At 33.2% G+C, this 15,628-nt stretch overlaps 1 protein-coding gene across 1 annotated transcript in view; it reads right to left on the bottom strand.

Moving 5' to 3' along the window:
- Positions 1-15,628, bottom strand: part of LOC130440742 (cell adhesion molecule Dscam2) — a 125,500-nt gene that overhangs the window by 12,865 nt on the left and 97,007 nt on the right. Inside the window, exons 21-27 of the mRNA XM_056774055.1 lie at positions 15,288-15,473; positions 12,675-12,968; positions 10,980-11,114; positions 8,991-9,310; positions 3,169-3,241; positions 2,514-2,666; positions 762-930 (exon numbers count right to left, since the gene is read on the bottom strand). Of these exons, the coding sequence (XP_056630033.1) occupies positions 762-930; positions 2,514-2,666; positions 3,169-3,241; positions 8,991-9,310; positions 10,980-11,114; positions 12,675-12,968; positions 15,288-15,473 (1,330 nt within the window). The remainder of the gene's footprint in view (positions 1-761; positions 931-2,513; positions 2,667-3,168; positions 3,242-8,990; positions 9,311-10,979; positions 11,115-12,674; positions 12,969-15,287; positions 15,474-15,628) is intronic.

Here is a 15,628-nt window from a genome sequence, read left to right as displayed (position 1 = left end):
GTCTGTGGTCCTAGACGTTCTTGGACTATCTTTTGCTGGTGGTTTAAACGTGAAACCGATCTCTTCAAAAGGCTTATTCTTAATAAATTTCCACTCAGAACTTCATTAATCCATAGTCTAAACGACACAGCCGCCTTGTCAAGATGTATGAACGACCGTTCTCGTAAAACATGCGACGCTTTCCGTCGAAGTGACTCATGGCTACTAAAACTCCACGAGGGCAACTATCTAATCACGCTAGGCTACCACCGCCCACGCACTGTTTACCTCGTGAAAAAGATGATGCAATATGCACGTTCTACCCTTTATAATACTCGAAATAACGAAGTTATTTTTTATTAAAATAATTTTGAAAGAAGCATTTCCCATCAGGATCAGAAAGTACTTACTAATTACTTCTCCTTTCTTCAAACATTCCTTACATTTAGATATCAGGAATAATTTTCATATTTAAATATAAAATAAAGATTATTAGCAAAGACTGTGAGTTCTTCATAATTTTTTTTAATGGAAACTATAATTTTGACAGATTGAAACGATGGACTAAAGAGAAAATTCGAAATATTTATAATAATTGCTTTAAAGTCACATAACACTTGCATGTAAACCATGTTTTATTCGATGTTCAAAGTATCTACTCACAATTCCAGATATCGCTTTGAAAAGCAAATCCTATTCTAATTTCGATATAGTCTCTTGTAGTGCAGTTATAGTCGAAATTAATATAGTGGAAGATGTGGTGTAACGTTTTTAAGATTTACCTGAAAGTTGTTTCTTCGTTATGGCTTGAATATCCACTACTACTCCTAACATGACGTTTGTTGACTGGTGTAGCCTTAGCTTTTCCTTTGCGAGTTTGGTAAGGCTTCCTTCCGACACTGCCCGAAGGTGGAGAAGCTTCCGACGACGAAGAAGAGCCTTCTGCGCCCCCTGAAACAGTTAATCATAGAACTTGTGATACGAATAAGTTGGACAGATGAAATTACAAAGTTTCGGTATCTTCAAAACACAAATCGTCGAGACTAGTAGTACAAAAATTCTGTATAAGTGGCATAAAGAGATTATTAAATGTTTCCAGTTTTTCAACTCGATCTTCAGGAGACTTAACCGCAATTTTAACTTTGATTACTGAAATATATGCTTTTTAAAGATTTACTCTAGTCCCTGTACACGAAATTGCACGTTTGATGTCTTCAAAAACTTATTTTATTCAAAAATTATTAGGAACTATTATAGTTATGAATATACGAAAGAAATCACATTCTGTATGATACGAGGATGGTCCCAGAAGTACCTAGCCTGACCTAGAGATGGCGGTAGTTGCTTGGAAAATACCACTGTATTAGAAAGTACATAATCTATGAAGCATAGGTTTCAGATTTGGAGGGGTTACGATGTTTAGTATTTATTTGGTAGACATCAATAGTGAACGTTTCAGTGAATGTGTGAACTTGGAAAAAATTGGTCATCGTTATGTGATATAATACTTTTATTTGAAAGGCCTTAGCTCAACCAATATATAAGCTGAACTAGATTCTACTCAAAGTGAGACTGAAAAGGAAGAACCGGCTCCAAATGAGGCAAAGAATGTTCCATTTATAGGCAAGGTCATGGTGTCAGTTTTTTGGGATACGCGCGGAATAATTTTCATTAAATTTCTTAATAAAGAAAAAACTATTAACGGCGAGTATTACGCGAACTTATTGCAACGTTTGAACGAAGAAATCAAGCAAAAACGGATGCATTTGGCTAAGAAGAAAGTATTCAATCATCAAGATAATTCACCAACTCAGACATTATTGCAATGCCCAAAACTGATGTATTGAAGTTTGAATTGCTCCCCTATTTGCCAGATTTAGCCCCTTGAGATCATTTTCTGTTCTTAAACTTGAAAAAATGTCTCGGTGATTAAATATTTACCAATTATGAAGAGGTGATGTAGGCAGTTGATGGCTATTTTGAGGGGCTTGACGATTCTTATCAAAAGGATATCAAACTTATTGAACAACGCTGGAAAATAATAATAGTGGAAAGAGCACGACATACTAATTGTGGAAGGAATAAAACTTTATCGCTTCCACATTAAAAATGGGAATTGAATATAAATTTGGAACCAAATGATTTAGACTAAGATGAAAATTGAAGTAGAAGTTATTTTAGAAACGTATTTTTTCCATAATGGATATGATTTCATTTCTTTTATTTTCGGGAATCCCAAGCTTCCTTGTGTACATTTTGTCAATAACCATATTTTTTTTAAATTGCATGATGGTCTCAAGAACATACTAATTGTCGAAAACCGATTTTGCACTAGTTTTACAGAGTTTTTTAACTTTAAATGTTTTAATATCTGAATTTTGTTAGTTACGCTGTAAAAAGTATATAACTTTCTTTTGAATCAATTAGGAACTACCGTTTAATAAGGAATATTCTTTTTCTAGAAAACATGTTCCTTGTAAACGTAACCAAAAATGAAAATTCATTCATATATAATCAGGGAATTAACAACTCACCTCTCATTCTGTGACTAAAGGACATCATCTCCTGACTAGTAGCCCTTCCGTCGCCCTCAGAATCTGATCCTAGTGTATCATATTCTGAAATAGGGAGGTGTAACGTTAATATCTTCTTCACCTCTGAGTCAGTGCTGCCCAGGTTATCAGACTCTGAAATATAATTTTCCGTCGTTTTTGTTCATTTTTAAATACAATTTTTTTTTAATAAAAATCAGTATTTCGAGCAGCATTGGCCTATTTGTTATAAAAGACAAACAAAATTGATAACGTAGTTAGTATAAAACTGCGTAACGAATCACAGTTTTCATTACATTATCTTCAATTCGAATTTCAACGGCGCGTATCTACAGTGCGACCAATGGAAAACATATTTGGTATGTTCGTACAGGGTGGGCAAAATACAAAAGATACTTAGGAGAATTAGAGTACTAAATATAGTGAACAAATTAAGTGGATTCTCAAATAATTTGAATTGTTAGTATAAGAGCTTTGAGCTTTGTTAACTATTACTAGGATATTAATCAGGTTTATGACTGTTGAAAATTTCATATTAGTTCTTTCTTTGAAGCTACAAGTGAAAATTCATTTTGGACCGTGTGATAGTTTTATCTTTGTTTTTATTAAAAATGAAATGAAATAAATTTACTTTTACCTTGACTTTCAGAATGCGGATCTCTCAGCCTTGCCCCTTTTCTTCGTACTTTTGAATACTCAGGCTCTTTATTCTAAAACAGAAAATTCGAATTTATATGGTGCACTCAATCGTTAAATGTGTTTTGTGTCTGAGGATGAAAGCATACAATAAATGTACTGAGTGTCTGAATTAAAAATGGTTACTATAATTTTTTTACAACGTTTATTGCACAGCTTTAGACAAGAATTTAAAACAAAAAATTCGGAAATTATCAGTAAATCTTTGGCTTTTATTGTCAACCAGATAAAAATAAAATTATTTATTGAATGGAATACGTTCTTTAGTAAAATTTATTCAGGCAAAAACTGTCATTTCATTAAATTTATTATTGTTTAATTTCGCTGGTCAGTCTACTAAACAAAAAAATCCAGTGAGAAGTTTGTGATGTGTGTCATAAGTAACACCTCACTTTTTTCTTGTTGCTATTAACTGACAACTACTCTTCATTCAACCAATCGAGTCTATCTTCAAAATTAATACAGTGAACAAAGCAAGTCACCTCGCAATTTTAAAAACCTTCAAGGATTAGTTTGAAATATTGACAGAAGCTCAAAAATGACGTAAATAACAAACCCGATTTGGTGCCAATGTATGCTACTACCCCAGGGATAACTGCCACACTTACTAGGGGGTGAAAATTTAAAATTTCAAAATAACACCCGGAATCGATAGAAAATGTGATTGAAAATTAAAGAAATAATAACGTTTTTCAACATTGTTTTTCACGAAAAAATCGAAAATTAGGCATTTTCTGGAAAAAATTATTCTTATAAAAATTGAATCTTAGAGAAAAACAAAGAAATAAGTCAGTTTAAATTTTTCACATAATATTCAGCAGCTTATTAGTCACTGAAAGCTAATTTTTACTTTTTCGTAAATTTCTGTAGAGGTTTGAGCTCAAATAACGGAAAAACGATCAATTTTTCATAAAAAATTGTTATGAACATTTTTAAACTACTTTTTCAGACCTTAAAAATGAACTTTCATAAAACAGTCTAGCATGAAAATTAAGTGAGTTATGACGAAAATAAGTAAGTCGAATTTGAAAAAAAAATGTTGGTTAATTTGACACCATCTGCCGCAAAATTAAAATTAATTGAAGCCAATGTAAAATTATCTTTGTTTAAGCCCTATCAATACGTTACAAAAGTTTAAATGGTTTGGAAGACGTATATTTTAAAAAAAGTTGTTTAATGTTAATTTTTTTTTATTTAAAAAAAATGTTATTTTTTCAAAATATCTGAAAAACTATTGAATCAACGAAAGAATTTTTTTGCAACTAAAATTCAGCTTTTATTTTACTGAACATTTTGCTTGTTTTTAAACTCACGTAGCTTGAAAATTAAACGAGATACAAGCGTTTAAAATATTCATTTCAATACTAAGGGAGAGTTACCCTTTAACATTAAAATTCTCTTAAGAAAAGGGACTAGAAGGGTTAAAGCTCTCATGGTTTTATAGCTTACGAAATTCTCTGCAAAATGATGTATGGATGGATGCAAAAAGCTTAAAGGGAAGCCTTGTTATTATTAAAAAAACCGAATACATTTTTTTAGAGATAATGCTGGAAAATCACGAAACGTCTAAGTTTTGATATATTTATTCTTCTATACACAAAAATTGCAAAAAAATAATATATATATATATATATATATATATATATATATATATATATATATATATATATATATATATTTATAATATATATAAATTTCTTAGACCTTTTAATATATTAATGCATCATCTAAATGTTCTTGATTTTAGGTCTATTCTGTTTTAAAATTAGTTTTTTTTGATAATTTTTAAAAGAAAGATAAATCTTGACGTTTCGTTTTATGAAAATAAAGACTTAAAGAAAAGTGGAAACGTCAAAATTTATCGTTCTTTCAAAAATTATCAAAAAAAACAGAAGAGAAAATCAAGAATATTTAGATGCATTAATTGAGGGTCAGATTTCTTACACTTGAAGAAAAAAATTCTTCTATTACGATCCAAAATAAAAAAAATTTCATGTTTTTTACGACATTTCTTAAATAATCTTTGTATGAGGGGTTGTTTTTAATTCTAGGTGAGTTGTAAAATACCAAATTATTAAAATCATGATACAAAACAATCAACATTTATTATATTTGAACTTAACTATAGCCCATTACCGCTTTAATTCATTAGTTTTCAATTTAAACCCCTTAAAAATAAAATGCATACTTTGCCACCAACTCAGGTTTGAAGAGGAGGGTAAGATGAACTTAATTCCAAATTTTCAAGAATATCGATGAAGGTCTTTAAAATTGCTTGAATGGCTGTACTAAATAAAGATAATTTAATTACAAATAACGTAGTGTAAGGTTGCTTGAAACAATTTGATCATAGTTAGGATAGAGCAGGGCTACCCAACCTATCTAACTGACGGACCTCTTTTTCAGGCAAAAGTCCACGGCGGACACCTATCAGTCAAACGAACAATAACTAGTAAAATTCAGATCGGCGCTCATTTGTATTGAAAACTCCATGGTGCATGTGCAATTTTTTTTCAATAATACCACGACCAATAGAGTATTTGATTTAATGATGAATGGAAATAACTTTCAACTAGCAGCTTTCGGCACTTGTTATATAGGCAGGTAGTGGTTAGTACATTTGAAAGGTCCTTTTCGAAACATCGATCAAAAGCCAATAAAATCGCTAATCCTTCTACGACAGTAGTTTCATCTATTAGAAAAACAAATTAATTGTGTTGGATGCCAGAAACCTCTGATCCATCCATATCTTTCGACATGTCAATTATCCGTCTCTTGAAAGTATTTTTTATTAGCTGCACATCTAACATATAAAAGACAACACATAGTTTTATGAGGTTTCCTGCTATGGTATGAGCTATATCTGTTTTTGCCAACAGATAACTTACTAAGAAATAAGCTTTTAATGTGCTCTTTCTTCTTAAAAAAATTGGCATAAAGTTCCTGGTGTGTACTATAAAATGTCGCAATTTAATTGAAAATATCAAACTGTTCAGAATGGCGCGCACACAAAAGCACATTAAGCTTCACACTCTTCCACTTCAACAGGGTATTGCCATTTGGAGAGTTTTAATATAATAAATCACTTCACGAGACTGTTCTTTATAAGGCCGCCCTCCTTCATCATTAACTCCAACCAGGAGCTTTCCTTGATGCGGGGGCGATGGAGAACCTGCAAGCTCCTTCACTCATCTCCATGGTGGAAGTAATAAACTGAACAAAAAGCAAATGGTGCACTGATGAAGGAAATTCAACATTGAATGATGTTTCGATAGAAACGAGGAGACATACGAGGCAGTGGGCACTCTGATAGATCAGCTGAGATCGCACCATTTCCGAAGATCATGGTAAAATGTGTGTACGAACCGAGCGGTACGCACGCGACAACCGCAGCCGCTGTTCAAAAATAGCTATGGGCATTATAAAAACAATGGACCCTTAAGGGGTCCGCGAACTACACGTTGGAAAGCTCTGTGATAAAGCGAACAAAATTGTCAGATTGAGACATATTGCGCACATGGAAGGAAGGAAGGGCACATGTTTTGTTGTAACATTAAGTAATATTTTAAATGGCGCGGAAAAAGTTTCAGCATTTTTTTATTCAATTTTAGTTAACGATAATCTACAATAATTTTTTGCTTAATTAGTTCAATAATAGTGTTGTTATGACGATTGATGGTTTTTAAAGATATCGAAATACGTAGTAGATTAAGAGTTCAGTTGAAGAACAAAAATTTTTTGTCACAATAATCGATTTTCTCAATAGAATTCCTGCACCTAATATATTTTTCGTTGTGCTAGATCTGGGTCTACATCATGCTACTAAGTTATCGTTTCCAAAGACTGAAGGTAAACCGTCTAGGTTCCGACTCTGATGATATGAAGATGATAACGTGCATATCGAAACGCGCAGTAGACAGTAATTATGAGTGGTGGTGCAGTGGTATTGGACATACAGACCCATAACTACTTTTATCTAATAAATTGGAAATTTTTTGTAAAAATATTAACTTAATTCTAACGTATATCGTATTTCTAATACCCCATATTTGATTTTTATTATCCGATAATAAAACTATAAATAACTGTAAAGTTTTGTTTTCTCTTACATCATCAAATTCTCTGTCAAAGCCGTACTATAAATGGGCACCGAAATATTTTTATTAAGACGTTTTGATAAATAGATAAAAAAAAATATAATGTGTAATCAAATCGTTAGATGTGCTTTTTATAAATGAAACTACTAATTTATTGCTGGTAGCAGAATTAGTTGTTGTTTTTTCTTCGTCTTTAGTAGTTTGTTGTTTATTACATGTAATATTTGTTACAAATTGATAACGTCTGGTTTATATTTTACAGGGTGTGTTTTAATAATCAACAGAAAGTTATTTGATTATCCATCTGACTGTATTAGTTATAGTTAAGGATATCCGCTCTCAAGTTTTATCAACCTATTTGATCCGAGAACAATTTTTTGTGCTCCTCATGTTCATCTACAATTATAAGGAAGATAGTTGCTGCTGGAGTTATCCTTATAGAATATAATTCATGTCAGCATAGGGATGGGTATCGGTAGATAAAACATCGATGTTTGCCATCGATGTTTTTTCATTTAGTGAACATCGATGGTTGATAATCATCGATGTTTTCCTAAAAGAACAAAAAAGGAATAAAAAAAAACAATTGAGATCATATCTTCATGAAAATATGAAAGAAACGTTGTAAATTAACTGATTTTGCGTAATAGCTGATAGGTTGAATACAAGTTTTTGTTTCTATAAAATTTATTGGTAAATAAAATCCTATAATTAATTTTTAAGTCGAAAACGAAACCCAGTTATTTTTAATGTGTATTTAGCTGTATTACCTAATGGAAAATCTGAAATTTTTCATTCATTACTACACAAAAATAATTAGGAGAAAAACAAGGTTATGAGCTTCAAAACAAACCTGATTGAAAAGAGATAAATTTTACAATTTAAGTTGTAATAATAATTAAAAACCAAAGAAAACAATATAGAACAATTGATCGATTGATATTAAAAAGATAAAAATGTTGAAATAAAAATATCGGGTATTAAATTTCCCAAAATTTGTCATCTAGTTCATGCAGAAAAATAAGTTTCGCAGCTATATCATTTGAGAGGCGATTTCTGAGAGAGTTCAAAATCAGACCTGCTTGGGAGAATAGACGCTAAGATGGAACGCATAGAACATATTTGAATACTACTTGAAAAATAGAAGGGTAAATGTCCTTCATCATTTTCAGGAAAGCCAGAGGGTTCCGCTGAATCTTCTTCGGGCATTGATTTATCTATCGATTGTTTTATTTTGCCATGCGCTCTTAATTCACTCAAAACGTACACCCGTATTCCACAACCTTCTTTATTCATGGGAGGGGATTCAAATAATGAAATAATTAGTGTTGGCTAATTTGAAATTTATTAATTGAGGTAGCTTTCCAACAACTAGGAATTATTGAAATTACCAAAACATCTATGTTTATTTAACACCATCGATAACTCCAAAACATCGAAAGAAAATCATCGATTGAAAAAACATCGATGTTTTGATAACATCGAACCATCGACATCCATCCCTATGTCAGCATAAACAGTATATCAAATAGTGTAAAATTGATTTCTTACACAATTCATAGTTGAAACAAGCGTAGGTTATGTGTGAATATTTTAGAACAAACCCATTGATAAAAATGAAAACTTCCACTTATGAAGCTCACATCTAACGTAAAACGGAACTTACATGTTCTAACTTAAAATTATCAATAGGTAGTGGTTTAACGTCATGATAAACAAAAGAGCCTCGTACCGAATGGTACGGCCCACTGTACACGTTTCCACTATATGAACTCTCGCTGTACGTATTTTTGGATAACTGAAAGGTAGCATAAGGACATATATCTTCTACGTAGTCTGCAGATTCGGCTTTGTATACATCTTCAACAACATGCGCTTGTTTTCCACGTACTGCCAAATATTGCTGGTCTCTATTTTGTTTATTTTGAATTTGCGCCATGGAGGGCGATTCGCCAATTGAACGACTCTGCTCATCTCTGCTTATTTCTGAAAAATGTATTTATTATTTGGAAAACATATCAATAAATAACAACAATTTTTGATCGAAGATAAACCTTATCTTCGAAGAAAACGCTCAAGTATTTTTCACAAGATAACTTGAGGATACCCAAAGACACGCGAAAGAAGGAATCGCCTCGACCATCAGGACCAAATACCTGACAGTTTTCTTAGAGCAACGTCTAATATTCAAGGACCATGTCGATTAGTTAGTAAACAGGACAAAAGAAGCTAGTGGACGACTTGCAGGACGGATGGAGATACGATTCAAGCTCCAAGCAATATACAAAGAAGATCCAAGCCTAGCTAAATATCAGCCTGAGGAAAGAAATAGACACCCAGCAGATCTAGTTGAATTTAGACCAAAAACAGAGATATTGAGGCAAAAGCCACGCAAAGAAGATTTAAAGAGCTCAAAGAAGAATACGTCAGACATCTATGGGCGAGAATATAGCTGGGTTACGACTAGCAATGAAGACAGATAGAAGAAAAAAAAGTGAAAGAACCACCTAGAGATCCTGTAAATATGAGTATAGGAAAATCTCGAATAGAGACAGCTTTAGCTACCGAATCTACAGTTTGAAGTCGTAATAAGTTCGATAAGAATTTGCTTCTTCTAGAGGCTACGAATAAAATACAAAACCGGAAGGCCACAGCCGTAAAAAAAATGAGTAAATTGCATGATAGTACTCTAAAGAACAGAAGAAAATGTGTGTATATCACATAATTGTTTTCATTGTAGAAAATTTCGAATATTAAACGTGTCTGCAGAAATAGCCCTCCATTCTGCAACTATACACTAAAAAATCCAAAGATCCAGTGCTACTATTACATCGAATATTAGTCATCCAAAAATCCTTTTACTGTACCATAGGAACACCATCTTGTTGGAATGTTACTTCCATATTATTTATCTACTTTATCTTTCAGAATTTCAAGGATTATCGCAACATATCCAAAAAAATTCTCGACAATGGAATTAGCATTTTAATTAACAATTTCAATTATTTAGTTTTCCTGGACACCTGATCAAAAATTCGTCTTACTACTAGAAAGTACTTTGGTCCCTTGAACAGTAAGACAAATTATTCATATATGCAAAAAGTCTTCGACCATGATCGTCTTCCACTTTCAGGAATCCTTCATAATTTGAAACGGTGAAATTTTTTGGCGACGCCTTGTGTACTATTCTAAATTGATATCACAGATAGAGTAGGATAATAGAGTTCACTAAAACCTCTGCCAGTATGTCATTTTTTTATCAAATGTAGCAAATGTATCAAATCAATGAAATGTGGCATCCGTTATCAGATGGCACGTTTCCGAAAAAAAAAACAGAAACAAGACGAGATTATAGCTGCATTATCCCGATTTGTTCTGTAGTTTCTGTTCTGAACCAAGTCAAATAGCCACCAAAACATTCTCCGGCTCAGTGAGTCTCGTATTATTGATTATTTTGTAAGCTTCTTGAGACTGCCAATTTTCAAAAATACTGCTAATCAAAAAGCTAGCCGTTATTAGAAAAAATCGCTCAGATCGACGTTGGTATTGTCCATTGCTACATTGTGAATTAAAAAGTTTTGTTGAAAATATTGTTCACTTCATTTCGCTTTGTTAATACATAAAAGGAGTGAAATTTTTTAATTAATGTACTCACTTCTCCTCCAAAATAAAGTGGCAACAAGAGCCACGAGAACCGTTAGTGACAACATCACCGGTACTAAAACTTTTGCATTAGCATAAAACGGCTGGTCCCCAGAATGTGATACGGGAGGTATTAATTCAGGTACAACTGAAAATAATTAACCATTATACGTTTCAGTTTATCAATACCTATATAAAGATTCAAGTAAAACTTTTTATTGCTAAAGAAGACTATAAAAAGTATATTTCATCAACCGGAAAAGCTATGGCGACTCTCTTCTGAATAAGAATAGTAGCAGGAGAAAGGGGAAAGTACTCCGACAAGTGTTCTGAAAATTTGCTTGCATGGGTTTTTCGAAATATTCGTTTCAACTAAAATAATTTCAGTTTTCTTAAACTTCCGATTATACCGGAATGCTATGGCTTTTATTGAATTTTTAGAATCTACGCAAAATTTCAATATAACTTTATATAAAGCATAGTATGCCTAAAGTCCACCATTTTTAATTATTTAACATTTTCGAAACTTTTGGACACATGCAGCTTTCCACTAAAAAAAATATATTTCCAAGTTTACAAGTTGGACAAATAACACTTACAACTTTCGAATTCTGTGAAATCCTTGACAAAAATTTATATGGGGTGTTTAGAAAATGGTGCCGAATTTCGCTAACTAAAAATTTCGAGAACTTAGTTTTTTCAAAAGGCAACCCCCATTTTTCTCTTTATTATTGGATTCTCCGCTTTAAATTAAGGAGACTTTGTGAGTAAATTCATATATTTCAAATGAACAGTTTTGGTAGAAACTTGACAAAATTGAATCTTCATGGTTTTCAATTATCGGTTGTATGGAGCGGCCAAAAAAACAAAAGCTAACATATCAACAAACAAACAAACTATGAAAACAGCTTAACATTTAAGCGTTGCAAAAGTGTTCATCATGTCCTGTTTAGGGATAACCCCAACACATTCCTCGTATATTACCAGCAATTTGAAATAATCTTCATTAATAAATCCTAAACGGGATATGATGAACACTTTTGCAACGCTTAAACTTCAAGCTGTTTTCATTGTTTGTTTGCTTTTTATGTTAGCTTTTGTTTTTTTTTTGGTCGCTCCAGACAACCGATAAATAAAAACCATGAAGATTTCAGTTTCTACAAAAACCGTTAATTTGAGATATATGATTTTACTAACGAAGTCCCTTCAATTTAAGGCGTAGAATCCAATGGTAAAGAGAAAAATGGGGGTTGCCATTTGAAAAAATTGAGTATTCGAAGTTTTTACATAGCGAAATGCGATTAGAAAACATTCTCTAGCTTGAGCCAAGCAATATTTGTGAATGTTTGCCTCGCGGAACAAACTCAGAGCTTTGTTCAAATTGTTGTTTTCTTGAGAGTCTCGATGAATTTCAATTTTCCTACGTTGAATATTGAAGACGTAGTATCGCATCCGCTGAAGGCATGTAAGAAAAAAATATGTTTTGCTATCGACTCTTTATATTCAAAACTTGCCGGTGAATATAATTGCTCCGGAGTTTCAAGTATAAATAACAAAAAATCGATCCTACGAAAAAATTGATGAGAACCAAAATTCCCATTCTTAAAAGTGATTAACCGTAAACGATCTTGATTTTGTTCATAAAACCTGTCACCGATTTCACGTCTATCATTTCCATATTCATGAAATTGAATGAAATTCGACTTACCGCCTAAAGGTGTTAACATAGTGAAATTGTATATTGCTTCCGTATCCCCGGCGTTATTACGTGCGGTAATTTTAAGCTGATATTCCGTAGCAGGCAATAAATCAACAATGCTGTGTATTCTATCAGTAGGTTTAACGTGATTCGATGATGTTGTCCAACTAGAGTATCTCGATGATCTGTACTCGATTATAAAATACGATATACCGCAACCTCCATCACCCCATGAGTCCAACCATACTGTTACTACTGTTGAGTTCATTGTCAGCATCTGGGATTGTTTTGGTTGAATTGGTACTAAAATAAATTAATTCTTTTGGATATAATATTCGATATATGTACTATGTAAGTAGTTGGAAAATATGCGAGAAAAATTTAGGTTCTACATCAAAAGGTTGAAAATAACTTTCGGCTGTCTTTAATAATTTGCAGTAATACGTATGCTGGTGGGGGTTTATAGATAATCCGAATGAGCTTACTTCAAGCAAGTCTTACAAATGATATTTGAGGCTACATTTTTGTGATAAAAATTGGTTGGTTAATGTGTTTGAGAGATGTTACGAACAATTAACGTAAAAGTATAAATTCCTAAAAGAACACGCTGATTGTAGGAAAGTAGGGAAGGCAATAATACAGCTGTTTTAGGTAAGGATGTTGTAGATTATCGTACTGTGGGTCGAACGTTTCCAAGATGGTAATTTGGTTATGAAACATTTTCCTTGCTTCCTCACTGGTAAATCCGATGAAATTTTGTAGGAAGATATATCGGCAAGTACTCTGTTATGACATCGCTGATGCACGGGGTATCAACCACCCATCAAATTCGTTGGAAATTGAAAAAAAATGGATATATAAAAAACTCTTTGCGTTGAATGCATGAAATTTATTTAACTATATCTAAATATACGATGTGTACAATGTAATTGAACCATTTATTGAGAGAGTAATGGTGGGCTCTGAAAAAAGGATATAATTTGAGAATGTTAAATACAAAGGATCATTATCGAATCGTAGTGAAGCGACATATGTGCTGTATATATATTGGAATAGAATTTTACACTATGAAACCAGACCGAATGGTTGATTCACTACACTGTGAACATTTGGAGAAATTTCAATGGAAATGCCCGTCGTTAGTCAATATCTTTTTGGCAACACTGTTTTTAACAGATCACGCGTGAATCGTGTCTTGTGTCATTGTCAGACTTGTTAAGTTTGGTCTATAATTTATTCATGAATCGACTTACGAACGAATAACGTTTGCAAATTATTGAATTTTACTATCAAAATTCGTACTCGGTTAAGAGAGTGCATCGCGCACTTCTTCCAATTTATGGGCAGTTTGGACGGCCTACTGAGGGAAATATTCGGAACCTTGTGACTAAATATGAAGCCCAATTTACACCATTCGGCATTAAACCACTAACATGCAAATGTACAGTGAGTACCGAAGAAAATATTGCGACTGTATCCGCCAATGTTATTGATGACCATGAAATGTTGATTCCCAGCCGTTCGCAATTGGGCCTCTGTTACTGAAAATTTTGTGAAAGGATTTGGGTGTAAAACCTTATAAGATACGGCTAGTGTAAGAATTGAAGCCACACGATCTTCCACAACGTCTAACATTTGGTGAATGGGCGCTGGCAAAGTTGGAGGGAGATCCACTTGTGTTCAGCGACGAAGGTCATTTCTGGTTGAATGGATACGTCAACAAGCAGAATTGCCGCATTTGGAGTGAAGATCAGACAGAAGCATTGCAAGAGCTACCAATGCATCCCGAAAAAGACACTGTTTGGTGTGGATTATGGGCCGTACTTCTTCAAAAGCAACGATGGCCGGAACGTTACTGTGAATGGCGAGCTCTACCATGTAATGATTAATTATTTTTCTATCCAAAATAGAAGAATTGGACATGCCTGACATGTGGTTTCAACAAGACGGTGCCACATGCCATACAGCACGCGAAACAATGGCCAAATTTAGAGCCGCTTTAGGTGAACAGTTCATCTCACGTTTGGGGCCCGTCAATTGGCCGCCTAGATCGTGTGATTTAACGCATTCAGACCATTTTTTATGGGGCCATGTTAAGGCTAATATCTACAGGGAAAAACCAGCAACGATTGACGCTAATATTGAAGCATTTATTCGTGAAATACCGGCCGATATGTCGAGGAGAGTATGCCAAAACTGGATCTTGGGCATAGTCTATCTAAAGCGGAGCCTCGGCCAACATTTGCATGAAATAATTAAACATTGAATTATACTGATCTCTCTATCAATTCCAATCAATATTTCAGCAATTTTTTGAAATTTTCAAATCCTATACCTCTCAAAAAATCACTGATCACTATTATTTGTTTCGGCGTTTGTAAAACTTCCTTAATAGAAAAAATAATATACACTTCATAAAACGTAACGCTGATCAAACCAAATATAGACATTCCTGATTGCTCACAACTACAAAAAAATCATAATCCATCGAGCGGTTCATATTTATTTGGACCTAGTGAGGACGGATCACTTCCTTTTTGTTTCTATTCAGAAATGAATATAAAACAAAGAAAAACTGTTACCTGGTTCGTGTAACTCTTCACTGATCTAACTTATACTTACCAGTCCCTTTTGTCTGAGCCGAAACAATATCACATGGCAATCCTGTACCTATTCTATTGAATGCTGTTATATACAAAAGATATTTTGTACCACACCAAAGGCTTCGTAACATGTGTTCATCAGTTCTCGCAGAAATCTGAAGTTCTTCCCAATCTCCATGATTCCTTTTATAGTTAATCACATAGCCTACGATCAAATTTATAGAGGAAATTACCACATATCAAAAAGTGTATATAGTGTGAGACATGAGGAACTTCACATACTTTTACCATATGTAGAGCCCTTGAGTGAAGATATCATGTGGCTACAAAAGGGTGTTAACGTTTTTTTTATAAATTTAC

Source organism: Diorhabda sublineata, chromosome 2 (assembly GCF_026230105.1).
Source record: "Diorhabda sublineata isolate icDioSubl1.1 chromosome 2, icDioSubl1.1, whole genome shotgun sequence".
NCBI classification, from domain to species: domain Eukaryota; kingdom Metazoa; phylum Arthropoda; class Insecta; order Coleoptera; family Chrysomelidae; genus Diorhabda; species Diorhabda sublineata.
The sequence above is the reverse complement of the archived record's forward strand: the minus strand, read 5'-3'. Positions and strand labels throughout refer to the sequence as shown.